Source organism: Calliopsis andreniformis, chromosome 3 (assembly GCF_051401765.1).
Source record: "Calliopsis andreniformis isolate RMS-2024a chromosome 3, iyCalAndr_principal, whole genome shotgun sequence".
Taxonomy (NCBI): domain Eukaryota; kingdom Metazoa; phylum Arthropoda; class Insecta; order Hymenoptera; family Andrenidae; genus Calliopsis; species Calliopsis andreniformis.
This window is the reverse complement of record NC_135064.1, coordinates 17872726-17894053: the sequence shown is the minus strand read 5'-3', so window position 1 is coordinate 17894053 and position 21328 is coordinate 17872726. Positions and strand designations below refer to the sequence as shown.

Sequence of the window (21328 nt, the reverse complement as noted above, 5' to 3'; positions counted from 1 at the left end):
AGGAGATCCATATCAAATTCATTGAAATCTATTTTTATATATTTTCCATCTCTCATTGTGTTCGAAGTAGGTAAGCCCAGACAGCTGACCTTTGCTCTACAGATCAGAATATAGATTAGTAACTCGTATCCTGTGTACCGATTCGGGACATTTGTTAAAATACAAATTTAGTTCCTTCTTACGAGGCAAATATGGATGTATTCAGTCAATAAAATATTTACGAGCGATTCAGAAATTTAAATGTGACAAATGTAAATTAGGGAATGTCATTACAATTCGTAGCGAATGATGCATTCTCTGAAGACCAAATAATTGATAATTACAATTTTTGTTAATAACATTTACTGACGGTAATTCAGTGCAGTTAACATTCATTGAAATAAAGATATACGTAAACCAATATCTATCCAATTATTTATAGATGATAATGTAATCTTCATTTCCGTTCGTACCATATTTCCACAAATGAAAATACTTCGTCCTTAAATAGTTGATACAAGTTAATTCGCACTTTTAGATCTCGTTTTATTAAATCCAAATTAAATTATATTGCAGAAATGGTGGAATATAAAAACGATGTATTGCAACACTAATATCATGTAAACGATATTGAATTACTGTGACCAACTGTTGTATATTACACGTATCATTTACTGGTAAAATGAGAAGAAAGAATCGAGAATGGAATATAAATCTTGAAATGAAACTGGTGCATAGTTAATGTAAATTAACGCAGATAAAATTCATAAATAACGTAGAAAATAGAAATGAATTGCAATGTAACGGTGACAAAAGGATCATTCAAAGGTTAAAGAACAGAACTACGAGAATGTTAGAGGAAGAAAGAAACATCGCAACTGAAATTCTAATTAGATAATTAAATAATTAATAATAGACTTTTCTAAGCCTAAAATAAAAAAATAATTAATAATAGAATTTTCTTCATATGCAAACAATTAATTTACGACAATTTCATAATTATTAGAATTATCACCTTTCCTATCAGGATTTGAAAAACATAATTTATAATTATTAAAACATAATACAAAATAAATAACCACCATTTTCTATTCCTCTTTCTTTTAATCAAAATCAAATATTTATCAAAAATCAGAAATCTCCTATCTTTTTATTAATCTGCTTAATCTCATTTTTACTGTACTTCTCCCCTTTCCTATTGTATGACAATGCAAAGCATATCGTTACAAATTACCCATAGAGGGGGTTCGAGGATACATAAAAGAGCAAGCTGCAAGATCAGAACGTGGCATGACGATCGCACGAGACTTGAAGCTTGTGAATTCGAATTTCGGGTATCGTTCTTTTTTTAATTTGTATCGAAAGATCGTCTAGTTATTTGTTGAAAGTTATAAATTAACGAGGACGTGTGTTTTCTTTTCTTCAGGAATTGAATAAAGTGAAATCAATTGTAATGAGCATTTAAAGGTGAAGTTGAACAACGTGTACACAGGGATTCGTCTGATCGATCAGGAATATTTCACTGGATTCAAATATTTATAGAAATTCATCTGCATCGATATTCTGATAAAAGTAAGACATTAAAGAAGCCTTTAATTTATTAACTGGAACTAACACCACGTAAATCTCAGTAGAGTTGAGTTTCAAAATATAAGTTTTCTTAAATGGTAATAACAATGTTAATGGTAAAAAGAAATTACTTTGTAAAACACAAGATCAAAGAATAAGATATTTCGAAAGTTACGAGTTACAATTAAAAGTAGTATGTTACATTTATTAATTCGTGTATTTGTTTAACCTCTGAGATACGAGACAATGACTTGAATTATTTTATCCCCGTGCTGTTATCTAATTATTTGTCCAGAAATTCGTTATATAATCTGTAAAAGCAATATGATTATGCCAAGTTTGATAATCGACAAGATTACGTTTATAAGAGAGATAAATAAATGCGTATTTGAATAATAAACAGAAATCATTTCTTGGTAATTTAATATTTAATATCTATTTGGAGAATCTTTGTTTACTCAAATTTTAATTATCTAAACGAAATTTTAAAAGCAATTGTACTATATGAATTGTAAAATAATTACACAGAAACGTGTCACAGTAAAAAAAAAAGAAATTTTAAAATTCAGTGTCAGATAAAAAATCCATCAAAAAGTTAAAGTCACGAGGAAATAAAGCAAATAAAAATTATTTTAAAATTGACAAACTTAAAGCATCCAAGCTTAATCATTCACTGACATAAATTAAGTAATAACTCAGCAATGGCTGTTTTTATAGATTATTGATTTTAGATAAGAAAACACGAAATGGAAACATGTATGACAGCAAGTTGCGCGGCTGCGATATCCCCTTCGCCCGCCGCTATTTTCGCTCAGTTGATGCATGTGCTTCTCGCATCGCAGTGCAGCTTAAGCAATCCTACATATTATCCACGTGACCGTACAGAAGAAATCCTGACATCGAAAATGGAATTTGATGTCATAATAGCGGGGGCTGGAACCGCGGGTAGCATTTTGGCACACAGGTTAACGGAAGTACAGAATTGGAATGTTCTACTGATAGAAGCTGGGGAGGACCCTAGACCTGAAACAGACATTCCTGGTTTTATGTTGGTTAATTATGGTGGCCCTCAAGATTATGCCTATGAGGTATGTTGATAAAACATTTGAGAAGCATTATATTCTGTGTGGGTTGGGAGTAGGAGGAGTAGAACTTGGTTATGTTGGATAGAAATTGGGATAAATTCGATGGAGCAGAAAATTTGAGAAATAATATCCTCGATGTACCAGAACAATAACAAACTTGATAAGAAATCGTCACAGGTATCTGCAAAAATTGACCCTAACAGCTGGCTTTGTCAGAAAAGGCGTCCCTCTTGAATTATGCATTCATTATACTAAATTAAATATATACTAAGCACTTAAATAGTCTCTTTCATAGACTACTTTGAAGTACTATGTCACATCTCTTCATTACCTAAATAATTTCTCTTTGAAGATCGAAGTACAAGACAACTTCGGTCAGAGCATGAAGAACAAGAAATGCAGGTGGTCAAAAGGCAAGGCTCTGGGTGGTAGTTCCGTCATCAACGCGATGATTCACATATACGGGAACGAGAAGGACTACAACAATTGGGCAAACCAAGGCAACGAAGGTTGGAGCTACGAAAAAGTGCTTCCCTACTTCAAAAAGTCTGTCAACTGTCCAGTAAACCAGGTAGCCAAACACGGAGACAAGTACTGCGGCACTGGTGGGCCAATGAACCTCAGGAACTACAATTACACTCCCTCGAATGTGCAAAATATCATTTTAGACGGTGCACGTGAACTGGGACTGAACATCTTGGAACCACTGAATGGCGACCGTTTCGTTGGCCTAGGCAGAACCTTGGGTACGATCGACTCTGGAAGACGCATAAACGTGGCGAAGGCTTTCCTAACACCCATCAAAGATAGGCAGAACCTATATGTAATGAAGTCCAGCAGAGTAGATAAAATCCTACTAAAAGGTACCAAAGCGACTGGCGTTCGAGTCACTTTAAAGGACGGTAAATCTGTGGACATCGAAGCATCAAAGGAGGTGATCCTCTCAGCAGGCAGCATCGCCAGTCCCCAAGTGTTGATGCTGTCAGGCATCGGGCCCAAGAAACACCTAGAAGATATGGGAATACCTGTCGTGGCTGATCTACCAGTTGGCAAGAACCTCCAGGACCACGTATTCTGGTTTGGCATGTCAATCTCTTACGTGAATCAATCCCAAACACCTCCATCCCCGATGGCTATGTTAGACATGGCGTACGACTTCCTGGTGCACAACGATGGAGACTTGGCGCAGCTACCCATCGACTTAATGGGTTTCCTAAACGTCAACGATCCCACCTCCAAGTATCCAGACGTCCAAGTCCAATTTGGCCACTTCCCACAGTGGCAACCCTTCAAAATTACCACTCTGATGACGGCGTTCAACGTTATCGACGAGGTGGTACAGGAGATAGAGAAACAGGTCATGGAGTCGGATGTGGTGCTTGCTGGTGTGATCTTACTGAATCCTAAGAGTGTAGGTAAGGTCGAGCTGAGAAGCACGAATCCTGCAGAGCCTGTCAAGATCTACGCGAACTACTTGGCTGAGAAGGAAGACTTGCAGACGTTGCTGAAGTCTGTGGACGCTGTGAAGTCTCTGCTGAACACGGAGGCATTCAAGAAGTATGGTATGCGACTCCGTCACGTTGATATTCCCAATTGTCGACACACGCAGCCTGATTCTAAGGAGTATTGGGAGTGTAGTATTAGAAACATTGCTACCATGTTGTTCCATGCTGTTGGGACTGCCAAGATGGGTCCAGCTGGGGATTCAGAAGCTGTAGTTGATCCTCGGTTAAAAGTGAAGGGTATTGAACATTTACGTGTCATTGATGCGTCCATAATGCCTACTATTGTCAGCGCGAACATTAATGCTGCGGTCATGATGATTGCTGAGAAAGGGGCGGACATGGTTAAGGAAGACTGGTCGGTTAAAGCTCGAGATGAGTTGTAGACTTTGCGGTGGATTTATGGAAGTGTACTAGGTGAAGTGTTAAATAAAGATTTTAGTCATTTTATGATCGAATCTTTTCGTTTCTTTTGGATGTTTTAGAGTTGTGAGAAATTTTTATGTTCTCATGTCGATTAAGGTAAATTATGGTTGTATGGAGGTCTATACTGAATTCCAAGAGATACTGAATGGCAATTGTAAAAGTTGCAAGATTAGAATACTAGTAGCTTCTTAAACTATGTAAAATACAAGACAAGTTATTGAATAATCTTTTATTATTTTATTATTATCTACCACTTTTATTAGACATCTCGACGTTAAACTTCTTTTCGTATTTTATTTAATTCTTAAAGTGTGTTGTAAAATTTCTAAACGACTCGTATGTTTTATGAGTCATTATATGACCTTTCAACAGCAGTTTCTGCGTTTATGTTCTTGACTAGTGCAGTAAGGTTTTTGAATGTCTAGTAACGATGACTAAGTAATCATGTAACTATTATAATACTATTATAGTATGGACTCGTAAATAAATCTGATTGTATTGTGCAATTGTTCATGAAAAAGATAACGAAATCTACGAGATATTTTGTAATGCTTTTTGGAGGCCATGGAAGGAAAAATAAAATATTATTCACATACTACATTTTACATGGATATTTTGATCAATGCTCAGAAATAAGTAAACTAAGCAGAATAGAAAAAATGAAAATAGAATATGGATTCTATACTAGGGTGGAATAGGAATTTCTATATTAACAAGCGTCAATTTTTAGCCTTTGCAAAATACACACCTGAAAAATGGGTACTAAGAAATAATGACACCTGAAAGCAAGGTTTTGCTCTACTATTAACAGAGGAAACACGTCGAGACTTTCCTTCAAATCAATTGCCAATGATCCAAGACAAAAACCTATAATAGTTCCTGCGCTCAACAGAATTTGACTTCCTTGCATTCCTTCACCAACATCTAGTTATTAATATAATATATTTTACTCTCTTTCATTTGTTTAATATAGCATAAAGAAATTCAGTGTATTAGGCAGCACAATACTTGTTTAACAATTTACAGTTTTTCTTCTCGTCTAATTTTCGTGGTTATTTAACACTTTAAATACTAGTAGGTTGTATACATCACACTTTATCAAAATATATATGTACAGACTATCTCAAGAAAAAATTCCTTTTTTTAATGATTAGAAAAATACTACTCTACAAAATAATTTTAATATATCCCTACTGACTCATCAAAAAATTAAGATTTCCAAGATTTAGACAATGAATATTTGAAGTTTCGAAAGACAAACGTGGATGATTAAAAAATTGATTGAATGTTTTTCGTAGATGTCCCTTTAGACAGCATCTGCTTTGATCTTTCGAATAACGGAGGTCAGAAAGTAAATAATCCGTTCGCTGAAAAGCCAAGCAACAGTTAGGGCTTCGTTGAAGCGGGTCACAGCACAAAAGATTGTCGATTATGTTGAACCATCCTAAAGCTTCCTAGCCATTAAGCGTACTTCGAAACATATGACACTATAAAGCCCTATATTGGATTACTCACCAACGACCGTAATAAACTCGACACACAAAGTGTACACAATTTAAACCTGAGATAATAGGAAATTTAATAATTTATGATCGAATGTCTGCTATCAATTTTCAAATAAATTCTTTCACGTGGAATGCAATTAATTCTTACTATGTTTCTACTTTTTCTGAACGTATATATGTGTAATCAAGACACATTTATCGAACCTTAAAATGGAGATCTAACTGCGACATTGTAGTGATGAACTCGTATCTAGCAACGATAAAGTAAATTTGTACTTTAATATCGTTAGCTGCAAGAAAACTCAGAAACACAGAGAAGCTGGAACATGGAAACTAAGTTATTTAAATGAATTTTTAGGTATTACTGCTGGAAGCTGGAATAGAGGAACTGATGGTGGCTAACATCCCCGCCTTCGCCTCTATGCTGCGAGCTAGCAATATCGATTGGATGTATCGTATGCAGCCGGAACAACACTCTTGTCGATCGAGAAGGGGTAGAGATTGCGCGTGGGCAAGGGGTAAGGTACGTACAGAAAGATTAATTCCCCTAAAAGTTCAATTTAACTTTGAACTGTTTACTACAAATAGATTTTATTCATATGAAATTGAATTGTGTATGAAGAGTTAACGATCATTTGTAAAATCCTGCAGGTATGTATATTAAATTTATACATAGTACAAAATAAGAGAATATCAGTAAAGTTCTAGCTGCTAACCTATTACTTAATTGAAATTACAAATATTTTATTGAAATTATGCGTTTTAATATTTTATCTAATACTTTAAATAAATTTTATTCATTATTTTGTACCACTGATAAGTACATGTACGTATTTATAATGTAGATGACTCGTCTAACTAAATATACATAAATGATCAAAGAATAATTTCACTAAAGTTAAAAGTATATTATTATTAATATTAATAATGGGATAAACGATGTAGGTGTATCATTGAAAAAGTTCATTTCTTCCCTCGGTAATGGATGGTTCCAGTACAATTAACTGTATGATTTATATTCGTGGTAATTCACGAGATTGCGATGAATGGGCAGAGAAAGGGAATTACAGTTGAAGCTATGGGGAAGTTTTATCGTACTTTCTGAAATTCAAGGACAATGGGGACCCCGAGGTAAGATTCTTATTACTTGGTCCAAATTTTTAATTTTAAAAGACTTATGGATGAAAATTCTAATGAAATAATTTTTACCAATTTAGGAGTTCAATGTTTCAATCATTAATAGTAATGGCAACAATCGAACAGTTTGAGAAATTGAAAACCAGAATCTGAAAGCAAAAGAGTTTTAAAAATTTTTTAAGTTTGAATACCTAAAGATAGAAAGATTTGAAATCTAGGTACATTTGAATATTTGAAAATATTTTAATTTGACTTTTTTATTAAAGAAGTTGAAGATTCGACTATTTTAAATATTTGAAAATTTAAAATTTTGAAATTGAAATCGTTACATATTTTAAAATGAATAAAATTCGAAAATTTGAAAATTTGAATATTTTTACTTGAATCTTCAGTTTTAAATATGTTTATTAAGGTATTTAAGTATTATTTTGTTTTAGTTAATGTTAAAATTTGAGCACGATATTATAGACATTTCTATGTTCTTTTAAATTTTGCACTATTGCAGACATGAAAGTTTTGTAATATGCAATCATATTCCAAATGACTTTGCAAAGTGTCAACAGTCACTAAGATTTGTGGTTGCACATAGAATGCTATAGAAGAAAAGTCATACACGAGAACCACAAAGAAAATTTGCAATGTTATTTAAGGGAAAGTATTTACTACATCGAATGATCCTAGAATATATATTTTTGACGAAGAAAATTGCTAGTAATTATTTACACTGTTTACGTAAATGACGTTCTACTAATTACAGTAAATGTAACATTGTGGGCTTTTATTTGAGCATGGGTGTATCGCGGGTTGCCTATCAACAGGTCTCAATTCTAAATTTTAACGTATTTACTAACAAATTTTTAACTACGATACTAATAGATAAATACTAAAAAATCAAGTAGCAAGTTTTCAAAATACTGTTTAAGAACAAAGACTTAAAAGTATTGTCACAAATATTTAATTAAAATAAAATTAGGTAGACCTGGTAGAAATATTGGTAGAAGTTTCTATATAGAATAATTTTATGTTATCTTTCAAAAATCCAGTAAAAACTAGTCCAGTAACTATTTCGTTAAAACGCTTATAACTAGAATTACTTGTTAAGTAAGTGATATTTAGAGTGATTACGTTAATAATTCAAGAAACGTATCACCATGACATTTAACAATTCATGAATTTCTATCAATTCTTTACTGTAGAAATAAATTACCTTCATTCCAGAATCTAAAAGTTTGTCGCCTTACCTGAAACAAGGAATAAAACTGTGTTAGTTAAATCATACTTAAGAGAAAAGTATATTAATTTACTGTTTGTTGATTTTTACAGTCAATTAAAACCATTATTATGACATACATTACTGCAGTGGCGAAATTCATTCAACCGTTACTTGACATTAATGCATCTATACACTAGGTCAATTTAATGCAACGACACATCAGAAGTAGATATCTAACATAAGTTGCAATGCAGACTTTTATGGCCCATTCACGACTATCAATTGCAACAACTTTACACATCATTTCCATGATGTATTACTTTTTTCTCGCTATAGATTACACATATGCAGCATCGTCTTTTTTATTAGATAAACGTTGTTTGTAATTAGCACATCCGCTGCTATATATAAAAAGTATGATTGCATTCTTCGTACCTTTTTCTACAAAAACGTGTATTTTTTTTGAACCAGTTACATTCATTATGATACTGAGAACCTTTGACACTTGAGTTCACAGACAGCTGTAGACAAATATCAATCAATAATTTCATGTACAAATTCCACCTGCAATTTATGACGAATTTATAATTTCAATTTTAGGATGTTATTAGTTTATTATTGATTCTTGTGCACTGTGCACATGAATTTCACCCAAAACTTAATTTTTTAATAAGGACTCAATATTTATAAGGTTTCTTGGTTTCTAGTAACAATATTTAAAGTATACATTTTTTATATGAAAATACAACTTACACTATTTTACATAATAAAAATGAATTCTATTTTACTTATATGTAATAGTTATTTCTAGAATTTATAAATTCAGTTTCTTTTTTCGCAGTTTCCACCAAACTACTTCCACCTTTTGAAATACCTACTGTTTTATATAAGATACGTAGTTCGAAGAACAGTGCATACTATTTCTTCTTGCAACACAAAATATGTTACTTGAGCCTAGCATGATCGACAATCTACGAGGTTCGTATTTTCTGGTACCAACACCGATGGGTGCTAATTAGAAGTACAAACCTTCCCGAGAGGACAGAGATTATGACTAATTAGCATTTTTTTTTCGTTTGAATTTCTATTCAGTCCCATCGATTATCATTTGTTTATCCTCAGATCCACATCAGTTGCCGTTACGTTTTTGTCAAGATCACAGATTAATAGAAACCGCTTTCACTCGTAGAATTTCTCAATTTTTAGAATACGTTAGACGCACGACGATAGACTCTGCGAACGCGTAATTATGGAATTGGAGTGAACAGGTAAGAGCTGACCGATTCGGTTACAAAATCGCCTGGGGGAAAGTGAAATATTTCTATGGGGAGCGTAATATGAACTCGATGAACAGGTGGAAGCCGGAACAAGGGATAATGAAATAGAGAGACATAGAGAAAGTTAAGGATATTTTTGCGTGGCCACTGCCTGACCTCACGATTGTTGTTCTTTTTGGAGCATCGATTCCGAGGAAACGATGGGACGTGAAGGAAGAAAGGAAGTTTTTAGGTTACTACTGCGGGCTTTAGGTATTCTGTGCGCGCAGTGGAGCGCGTAAAGGAGTGCAAAGAATGGTGGTTGTGTACAGCAATACGTATTTTGAAGTAGTGTGCACTAGATTATATGAGAAATTCGTTTTTTTTATGGATACTTACGAGGTTCATGTTAAAAGGATTACTTTTCTACGTGTATATTTTACTAAGTAAAAAAATAATTACATTAAAATCTGAGGTTCTTCGTTCACTTAAAAATTGATACGAACTTTTCGAAAAATACAAAAAATATGTTTTGTTAAATTTGATTACTCATAACATTTAGAAAGAAAATTAATAGTTTTTAATGATGGAACTGTAGAAGTAGTCAAATGATAGATTTGGAATTTTTTGTACAGATTACTCTACTTTGGTATAGGCACATAATTGTATCGAGTTTTAATTAGTAGGAGACACACTTTTCTGATATTTGCATATCAGGAGCATAATGATTTGATTTTGCTTATCATCGATACCTTTCTCATGATCTTTTCCATTCAATATTTATTTATCGCCTTGTGTAAACCATCACTTATGCTAATTTTACATCTGTTGTATAAATACTGCAATCTTGAAACCGATAAAAAGTGATTAATTAATAAATATTAAAACAAGAAGTTTAGCAAACTTGTCTTGCGTTCAGTGTACTGCTGAAGAAATACTTATAGGTTACAACACTGGAAAGTGAAGTTGATATTTAATGTCAATACAAATGAAATATAGGAAAATGAAGCCTTACCACCTTATTTATTTTAATCATAAAAATATAAATTTAGTTTAATGCTCCTCTTTTTTAAGTCCCTACTGACTTCATCAGACACTTTCTTTAATTAATTTGATCAATTTTGGTTTACTATACCTACTGTGCGAATCAGTACTTTTATATCAGTATACCAGATACTTTTGTATTGTTATTTGTCACGCACGACCTTTTTTCATCGCAAATCTCATTTCCATCGTCTAATGGCCAACATTATAGATTTCGTGTATACGACCACAAACATCAAAGTGACCGCAAACTTTGATTTGCGAAAGCGAAAATCAGGATGACCAAGCGTATTCTTTACTAATTGCGAAACGAACAACTGAGAACGTATTAAATAAATCATTAATTCCGGGAAAATCGTTTCGATTCATCTGAAAAACTAATCGATCGATCCTTGATAACCTCTATAAAAACAAAGTAGGGTACACTTGAGTATATTCTTCATACTTTTGCTTTTCTAATACGAAGTCGCCAGACCTAATTTCGCTAAAAAAAGATGTAAGATAGAATTCATGATCTGGTTCATGTTAGGCTAAAAAAATTAGCAGTTGGACTTACAGTGATGGAATAAGATCATTATTTACGTAACTTTTTATATTAAATATATACAATTATTTGTTCATATATTATATTTCTTTTTGTCACGCATAAGCCATATATCATCGATCAAAGTTCTGAGCCTTTAATGCAGGCCAATGAAAGATATTTTAACGCACGATTTCGTTGCGATCATATGTCTGTCTTCGTCGTTTACAATTTAAATCTATTAACTTTATTGTCCCTTGCTGTAAACCCCTTAATTTAAACCCCCAAAAAGTTCCCTTAATTATTTATCACTATACTCATAAAATATACTTCCTACGTGACACTAGACTCACTAACATCGAAATATCCTTTCAATTATATCAATAAAATTCCTTAACTCCCGATTTTTCTGTACGATGGACCCACCATCCCATCCTCCATTCACTTTCACAATAACTGATTCTCAGCAGGCAAGAAGAAAATTCTAGAACAGCCTCAGACTTACCCAAGCCACCCCACAATGCCAAGTTCTAGACTCCAACCACGGTCGTCACTCTACTGGAACAATTACCACGACCAGTTGACGAAACATCCCGGTTCACCTCGGACCTCGCCAACCTTCCGCAGCCAGTTACAATATCCAGGGGGAAAAAGGTGGGAACAGGTGGGGCGAGTGGGAAACGAGGCGTCCAGAGGACTGCGCGCGGAAGGGATCGCACCCCGAGGGTCAAAGATGCAAGTACGACAGGGCATCCTCTCTGTCTGCCAAAGTGGTGGTACTACCGTACCGTTTATACGAAGAACGTAATGTTCGAACACTCAGTCTTTCGCTTTCTCTGCGCCCGAGTGTCAGCCGCTCGATCGACCTCTCGATCCACGTGGTATCGAGTGTGGTCCACGGTGCCCGTTTTGGAAACGACATTGGCTAACGTTCACCACGGTACGAATCTGGTATCGATAGCTCTCGGTGCAATGGGAGTTGGACTGAAAACGATATGATGGACGTCTGATTGAAGGGGCAGGTGGTTCGTACGGGGATCGTTGGCTGTTCTGGGGCTGATAGTGTTACGTTGAGGAGGGCGTCTGTGGTGTGGGCGTTCACTGAGGGATGAAGGATTCTTGGATCGCTTGATGAATTAGGTGGCGGTATGTTGATCCCTATTTTTGGTTAATATGGAGATTCCTTGGGGAAAGGTTCTATGTGTTGGGTTTTTGGGATGGTATTTTTTTAATACAGTGTTATTTAGATGTAAATTCGGTGGCATACTAAAATTATCTGAAAATCTCGTATACTGTTTCTAAGGAGCTGAATTTTAAGGGCTAATGTAAATGATATTTTTCTTTGTTTTCTCAATTACAAATAACGAAGACAGACATACGATAGCAACGAGATCGTGCGTCAAAGTATCGTTCGTTTGCATTGGCCCTAATTGTTGTTGAAATTATAATAACAGTTGTTAATATTATGATACTCTGATACCTCAGGAAAATTCACAACACTCTGCTAATAATACCTATTATGCTGTATTATTAATTTCACTGCCTTTATTATTAATCTCATTAAAATCTGTGATCTTATCGTATGCTAAAATAATTACAGCAGAACCTCGATTAATTAAAGCCCAATTATTATCGATCTCTATTACTTAATTGTAATTACAAGGTGCAATAATAATAACAATACAGTAAAATATCGATTGAGATTTGAACGATGATCTAATGCTATCTACTGATTCAGAAGATAATCAAATCAGCTATTGAAAAGGTGATTCAAGTTTGAACATCGTAGTATTTCGGGTAATTGACATCCAATTGTGTGCTCTAAAGCATGTAGGTACACAACTACGTATGTTTTATCATTTTACATAAATCAAAACTAAATCATCCCATTTCTAAATAATATAAATCAAAGAGTTCTGTAATTATTAAAAGTAAAGCTCTTCTACCATTCAACTTGATTGTCAACTCTATCACAATACATATATGTTTGTGAATATAAGATTACAGCGTGGGTCGTCAACGACACATATTTGGGAAAGAAAGTACGTCGCAATATCGTACGAAAAAGTTCGATTGGTAACGAGTAACAAGCCCTCTTTAAATGTCGATGTCACCGAGCTGCATTGTTAAAAGAAGAAAGTTATGCAAAATGCGTGATTACCTCGTATATTGTTCTGCGGGTACATTTCGCCGGTACCTCGACATAAAGTCACGTTCCCCCGTGTATAATGAGACAGAGCATATTTAAACTATCTAAAGATAGCTTTTCAAAATCCACGTTCTCCAAAAATGTAAACCTCTTAATTCATTAAAATTCATGTTCCTAATATCATATGTTCAAGGTTGAACGTAGTTGCGAATTTATGAAGGATAACAGTGAAAAAATGACAAAAAGAGCCTTTTTCGCAATATGATCTTACATATTTTAAGAAAACAAGAATAAGTAATATAATTCTTATACTAGCAGCAGTGACGCTATAACAAACACTCCTAAATGAAACTTATATAACCATAACTACAGAATTTATATAATTGCTACGCTTTACACTTATTTTCCACGAAAATTGACTCACTCGTGAAAAAAATTTCAAGAAATCTGTAAATAAACGAGTGAAAAATGACTATTGAGTAAAACTAAAGAAATAAGAAGGCTGACGTCGTGTATCTAAAAATAGTATAAATTCTATTTAAAACACTATCAATGATGAAAGCGTGACTATATTAAGCAAGAGACTAAAGCAACAATTCTATTCGATTAGGTATTTTTAATAATCAGTGATCTAGGATGTAAAACCTAAGATGTTCTTTGAAATTCGAAATCGCCGATTATGGAAAATCTCCAATCATTTACATATTAATCCCCACTTAAGATTAAGATATCTAATAGATAGCAATGTTTACATCACATTAGGGGAGTGTCTCACATCAGACTTATAGCAGCAAGTGTTAGAATTTAGTCATAATTACCTGAGTATGGAAACATGTCAAGCAATTCACGTGGGAGCGTGGCTTAAGACTATATCGAACAGCAAGAACACGTGTTTCGTACCAGTGAATCAGAGCTTCATTAACACGTAAGTGAGAAACCGTGTTTCAGTTTCTCCCTTATTGTCTGACGATAAATCGTACTGAGTATATCACTGCCCACAGTACATAAAATAATTAGGGAAATAAGTAATTTTCGTTTAACATTGCATGTAATGTACGTGTGAAGTGATTTTATTTTGTCTGTTTTTATTAAATTTAAACCTACTCCTTTTCTCTTCCATCGAGGAAAGAGTACTTTTCCACTGCGTAAAGGCTAGAATTTGATTAGAATCAAAATCGAAATGCTTAGTCACTATTTCGTTTCGTACTCATCGCATTATCGTCAAAGAAGTCCTCAACTGACTATTGGTGCCTATTTCACCAATCAAATTCGAGATAGATTAGAGGAATACAAGAAGGTACAATGATTTAATCATCATAAATCATAACTCCCTTAAATTACACCCACCTTGTTATTCATCGAGTTTACCATTTGGAGACTCTCCGATATTGCAATTGTGAGTTTCTTCTAATAAAAGAAATTATGTATACAGTTTCGTTGGGAATTATCGAATGATTCAGTCGCTGACGTTGGTGGTGGAAATTTACTTCTGGTTAACTAAAAAAGGATATTTCGAAACTGCTGGTGTCCTAGGCGTTGCCCTTTCGAAACTTTTCTGTGAATCGATACTGGATTCGCTGTTACAAGCCCGATCTAAGCGAGGAATGTCACATTCGTTGGACTTAAGGACAGATAAAACACGGAATTTTAGTGTTAGTTTCCTTCGATACTTTCGAAATTGGTAGATTATATTACGTGATATGTTAATTTGTTATATTCTGCTGTGTCTTAAATTTTAATATACCTAGTATTAAGTTATTGTTAGAGTGTTTAAGATAACTTATTGTTATAGAAGGCTTTAACAAAAAAGAAGAAAGATTTTTTATTAAAAGAATTCAAGGCACACTTTAAATTAGTTATAGCTACTATTTATACCAAATTATTTGAAAATAGTTACGTATATTTTTAGTGGTAGCTCATGTTCAATAAAAGACACAATACATATGAAATCTTATATAAAAGAATTAAAACATTTCACTGTTTGATTACAGGTTTCCCGCGAAACCATACAAGGGAGCAATCTAGCAAGTCGAATCAGCATTTCGATACAACTCCCTTGTTAACATCGACAAGTCTGCTGGGATTTCAACTGATTCCACTTGTTCGTAATTCAAAGAAGAAGTATTAAGCGCAATAAACCTGGCTGAATTATTGCTGCATTTCAGAGGACCAGAAGTAATGCTTTTACTTAACGACGCTGTTACAGAAGTGCACTTTGTTCAACATGAAGCCACTCATTTGTACAGATAACGATTTCATAACCAAAAACATCGAAACTTTCCATTTCTTGGTCCCTAACAATGAAACCTCTCAATCGTAAATTCCTCTCTGAGAATACTGATGTTTCTTTTTAAGGACGAATGTAGAACCCTTTAATTAAAAATTCACGATACGAAGAAAACACAAATTAAGAACACACCTCTGCTTCCAAGTTTCACGAAGAAGATTGAAAGAAAATAAAAAAATGGGTATTGTGACAGCGACCAGTCTGGCTATCAAGGGCGCCACGATCCTTCTTGGCAAGGTAGCCATAGTCCCCATTTTGATAGCAGCTCTCGCCTACTTCAACTACGATCTGATGGACCCCGAGAACCACCCAAAGGTAACGAAGAATCTCAGGAAGGAATACGATTTTGTGGTGATCGGGGGTGGATCTGCTGGAAGTGTCGTCGTCAATAGGCTCACAGAGAACCCACAGTGGTCTGTGCTGCTGCTAGAGGCTGGAGGTCACGAAACGGAGATAACAGATGTACCGATACTGTCCCTGTACTTGCATAAGAGCAAGGTGGATTGGAAGTACAGGACCCAGCCACAGGATTCGGCCTGCCAAGCGATGATAGATAAACGATGCTGCTGGACTAGAGGAAAGGTGAATTCTTTTTAGATTTTCTGGGAATATTGGGCTTCTTGAAATATTAGAATTGGAGATAGAAGACGGGTTCATGATGTGAACGATGTTTTCTTTCATCCTTAGCTGATATGGCGGGATCACGGCATTTTTAATAATTCAGTCTCTCATGTTTAATACATGTCTATATGGAGAATCTGCGGAATTTAATAAAGCGAAAAATTATGGATTTCTTGCAGCTATAGTAATATGCAGCAGCAGTAACTCTATTACATTGTCTTATCAAACTAGTATTATAATAGATGAATGTTATTAACTAGAGACAACCTTAGAGAGAATTATTCGTGCTAGCAAAGAACTTCATGATTGGCTCTCAGAGACATTTTTATGAAATCTAAGAATACGAATACAGAGTTTAAGTAAAGATATATATGCTTGGAATATTTGGCTTTAACGTGTATTTGCTATAAATGATTGCAGTCTGAGTGTTTGATAATTAGATTCTACGCTGGAAAATCTCCCTTAACTTTCAATAATTAAATTTATATTAACATAAAAATCCATTAAATGTCTGTGGTTTATTTTCCTTAAAGTATTTCAATAATTATTTTTAAAATATTTTGACTGTTAGCCTTAGTAAAAATATGTGAGACGACAAATTGCAACAGAGAATTGTTTCATCCGTGGTATATCTTCAGGTTCACCGATGTCAGGTGAAAGTAACATTACATTTTTGCTTTAATGCGAGGATATTCTCAGTTTTCGAAAAACGAAATGGAGAAACAAGTTAAGCTGCTTAAAATATATTGCGTATATCCCAGATCTGATTTTCTTATCCACTTTCTCAAAAACTTCGTTCGTACTTGTTACGTCGGATCAAGTCCTCCCATCAAGTTATAAATCGTCGTTTCAAATCAAACATTTTCGCTAATTTCAATCTTATGCTTAAAGTTAACAACCGAGGATGAATGTTTGCACGTTCATAAAAAGGGAACAAACTAAAATCGTGACGCCTTCTCGAATATTCATGAATGATTCAAGTGCAGAGGAATGCGAATAGAAAGCAGAGGATGCGTTCAATTAATGCGTTTCGGTGCTTTAAGTAGAAAATATTTAAATGTTTTTTAATTATACTTGCAAGTGAATCGTTTATACAATTTCTAGATAATTCTCTCTAATGCATTTTCTGAAATTTCAGGTCCTAGGTGGATCGAGTGTGCTAAACACGATGCTGTACATTCGAGGAAATCGACGCGACTTCGATCATTGGGAGAGTTTAGGGAACCCAGGTTGGGGTTACGAGGATGTACTGCCTTATTTCAAAAAATCCCAGGATCAAAGGAATCCGTATTTGGCACGTAATACAAGATACCATAGTACTGGTAAGACAGCTTTGTAACATTCCTAGCACTGTCAACATTATTTACAATGTTATAATAATTCATTTAAAGCATAACAGTATCCTTTAATATAAACATACATTTTTTAGAAACGTGAAATGGAGTACACAAGTACAAAGCACAAGAAGGCTATTCTCAACACTTTTATACTTATTTCCATTTCTTTCGTTTACTAGATTTTGGTCGCTGGTAGTAAAACCATGCAAACAAAGCTTAAACATACATATATCACGTACGAAGCCTTACGTTCACTAAGGAACGGGGTCAAGTTGTTGCGACTAAAGTAGATCAAATATTGATAAACCAGTTCATGGTAAACGAAACGATACTTTTATTTAAAAAAAGGGCAATTACAGTAGGATTAGATCACGTATGGCTGTATTTAGTTTTATCTTTCTTATGTCATCAATGTATGACACGAAGCTCTAATTATTTCGCGCGAAAGGGTTCGACGTCGATATTGCTGAGCGAGCGAATTGCTCGTACGAAAGTGGGACGACAGCTAAGGGAGTGACATGGCTGCACGAAATGGCGAGTTTGGTCATGAAAAAAATAATTATAGAACAGAGACAATATTTCGCAAAATTCTACAAATTTATATGCAATTTGATTTCAATGTTAAGCTCTAAAATTAGGTAAAGTGCACTTAATTGAGGGATTAAACTTTGTTAATAGTACAATAACTTTTGTTTTGGATTAGCTACGTATGGTTATCCAGAGAATGTTTTAGATCTAGCAAATATGTATGCATATTTTTATTACCTAAATTTTCAAGTTCTCATATTTTTAAATTTTCAAATTTTCAAATTTTCGTATTTTTAAATTTTCTAATTCTTACATCTATAAGTTTTCAAATTACCAGATTTCTAAGTTGTTGAATTTCAAAACTTTTAAGTTATCAAGTTACTAAATATCAAAGTTTTTAAGTTCTTCAAAAAAATAAGATGCAAGGAACAATTTTAATTCTTAATGTTTCATAAATTATTAGTCACATGTTTCCAAAATTAGATGTTTAGATTTTCAAGCTTCTAAATTAACAAACTCTCTAAAAAGTGTGTATCATAGAGCTCTCTTCATGAAAACCAAATCATTAATAATTGAAGTAACTATCCTAAACGTTAAAGATTTACACAACTGCCATACCACTGTAATGACAATCAACAAATATTTAATCTTCGAAAAAGTTCAAACCATAATTACTCTAACCATGCTATCTACACCATACATAAATCAAAGATTTCTCCACCCACAAACAGCTAAAACCACTTCACCTAACTCTCATTCCAGGTGGCTATCTCACAGTTCAAGACGCCCCGTATCTCACCCCACTAGGAGTAGCATTTCTGCAAGCAGGCGAGGAGATGGGTTACGACATAACCGACGTGAACGGTGCACAACAGACAGGCTTCGCCTTCTACCAATACACAATGCGAAGAGGAACAAGGTGCAGCGCTGCAAAGGCATTCGTTAGGCCCATTCAACTACGAAAAAACTTCCACCTGTCCCTCTGGAGTCACGTGACCCGAATCTTGATAGACCCGCGAACCAGAAGAGCCTACGGCGTGGAATTCATCAGGGAGGGTCGCAAGGAGGTGGTGTACGCAAGAAAAGAGGTGATCCTCTCAGCTGGCGCCATCAACTCGCCCCAGCTCCTGATGCTCTCAGGAATAGGCCCAGCCCAACACCTCCAACAGCTAGGCATCCCAGTGATCCAGGACTCGCCAGGCGTCGGCCAGAACCTGCAGGACCACATAGCAGTCGGTGGCCTAGCCTTCCTAATCGATTACGAGGTCAGCGTCGTGATGGGTCGCCTAGTGAACATCAACTCTGCTCTCCGCTACGCGATCACCGAGGACGGTCCCCTGACCTCGAACGTGGGCCTGGAAGCAGTGGGCTTCATCTCCACCAAGTACGCCAACCAGAGCGACGACTGGCCAGACATAGAGTTCATGCTGACCTCTTCGTCAACCAACTCAGACGGAGGAATGCACGTGAAGAACGCTCATGGGCTAACAGACGAGTTCTACAACGAGGTCTTCGGCAAGATCAACAACAGAGACGTGTTCGGGGTCTTCCCCATGATGCTCAGGCCCAAGTCCCGCGGGTTCATCCAACTAAGATCGAAGAACCCTCTAGACTACCCTCTGCTGTACCATAATTACCTGACCCATCCAGACGACGTGGGAGTGCTCAGAGAAGGCGTTAAAGCAGCCATCGCCTTCGGCGAGACGAGTAGCATGAAACGATTCGGCGCCAGGTTCCACAGCAAGCCTGTGCCTAACTGTAAACACCTGCCCCTGTTCACTGACGAGTATTGGGACTGCGCTATACGACAGTACACCATGACGATCTATCACATGAGTTGCACAGCTAAGATGGGCCCACCGACTGACCCCATGGCCGTGGTCGACCCCGAGCTTAGGGTCTACGGGGTGGGTGGTCTCAGGGTAATCGACGCGTCCATCATGCCCACGATCACGAACGGGAACATCAACGCACCTGTGATCATGATCGGAGAGAAAGGCGCGGATATGATTAAGAAACAGTGGTTGTCGCGTCGGAAGAGGGACAACGACACGATCGCTGGCTCTTGATACCGCGTGGAATTCCTGCCGTGAAATCGGTCGCGTCTGGATCGAACGTTCATTCGTTTTTCTCGTGAATAAGGAGTGGGAGGATGGATGCTTCGGGTCTGTTGGGGAGAAGTGTTTTCTGATTCTGTGGACTGTTGAAGTTGAAGGTGATGATCGATGGATTGTCAAGTGAGTCGTGAAGGAAGAATCTGATTGAGATACAAGTGTGATCGTGGTTGGGTAAAAGTAATGAACTAGGTAAAAGTAGGTACTGAGTTGGTCTGTTTAGAAACTAGTTCCTCTGTGAGTGTCGTTAGAATCGTTATGGACTAGACAGGTATTTTAATTGAACAGTTACTTTAGTCAGTTCTCCTAATTTATGTCGGGTGTTTTTGCATTCCTAATGAATTTTCATCTTTAGAACGACGTTTTTTGATAAGAATTATAGATACGAGATTTTGATTTGGAAACACCTTGCGTAATTATTGTGGTATTTGCGTAAGCAGATAGTTAGATTGAAAATCTATAAAATCTACTTATTATAAGGACGAGTAGTTTCGTTAGTCTTGGATGGTGTTTGTAGACAAAATTCGATGTCTTTGATTGCACAAGTGGGATGACCAGGATTTTTCTAGGAAATGTACTAAATTCTGACAAATGTCTTGCGTTTAATAAATTGTCTGGTGAGATCGTGGAAGAAAAAGGAGAAAGAGATAAGGCACGCGAATGACTTAGAGCAAACTCGTTTTAACTCTTAAAATTCAAGCGTTGCCACATAATCGATATGGCGTTGTTACATACGGGACTGCGACCTATATTCAGGCCAGGGAGAGAACTGAAGAAAAGTGGTAATCGATCGCGATTTACCAGCATCCCAAATACTAGGTGTGGCGCAAATTTGAGTTTTATGCAACGAAAATGCGGAAGACAGTAAATAGAATCTGCTTGGACAAATTTCGAGATCACATGTAGAATTTCAAAAGAGTCGTATTTCCCAGGTCCACGAAAACCCTATTTTCATTTAAATTAATAAAGACATTTTACATTAGTAATAGAACGTTCTGAATTCGTCTCATTCGACACTGAAAATTTAAATTTAGATTAAAATTTAAACTTTAA

At 35.5% G+C, this 21328-nt stretch overlaps 3 protein-coding genes across 3 annotated transcripts in view; 2 read left to right on the top strand and 1 right to left on the bottom strand.

The window, feature by feature from the left end:
- Flo2 (flotillin-2) overlaps positions 1-21328 on the bottom strand; it is a 121383-nt gene that overhangs the window by 58579 nt on the left and 41476 nt on the right. The window lies entirely within an intron of this gene.
- LOC143189061 (glucose dehydrogenase [FAD, quinone]) lies at positions 2132-5153 on the top strand. The gene is made up of 2 exons (XM_076393692.1): positions 2132-2636; positions 2986-5153. Exons 1-2 carry the CDS (start codon positions 2295-2297, stop codon positions 4519-4521), a joined length of 1878 nt encoding a protein of 625 aa, XP_076249807.1. The 5' UTR covers positions 2132-2294; the 3' UTR covers positions 4522-5153.
- LOC143188703 (glucose dehydrogenase [FAD, quinone]-like) lies at positions 15853-20230 on the top strand. The gene is made up of 3 exons (XM_076393110.1): positions 15853-16257; positions 17435-17618; positions 18924-20230. Exons 1-3 carry the CDS (start codon positions 15853-15855, stop codon positions 20228-20230), a joined length of 1896 nt encoding a protein of 631 aa, XP_076249225.1.

What these genes read in the sequence shown, in the direction of transcription:
- LOC143189061 (XM_076393692.1), top strand. Translation starts at nt 2,295, where the DNA reads ATGGAAACATGTATGACAGCAAGTTGCGCGGCTGCGATATCCCCTTCG. An exon ending in CTCAAGATTATGCCTATGAG is followed by an intron (nt 2,637 to 2,985) that starts GTATGTTGATAA and finishes TTCTCTTTGAAG; the next exon opens with ATCGAAGTACAAGACAACTT.
- LOC143188703 (XM_076393110.1), top strand. Translation starts at nt 15,853, where the DNA reads ATGGGTATTGTGACAGCGACCAGTCTGGCTATCAAGGGCGCCACGATC. An exon ending in GCTGCTGGACTAGAGGAAAG is followed by an intron (nt 16,258 to 17,434) that starts GTGAATTCTTTT and finishes CTGAAATTTCAG; the next exon opens with GTCCTAGGTGGATCGAGTGT. An exon ending in TACAAGATACCATAGTACTG is followed by an intron (nt 17,619 to 18,923) that starts GTAAGACAGCTT and finishes CTCTCATTCCAG; the next exon opens with GTGGCTATCTCACAGTTCAA.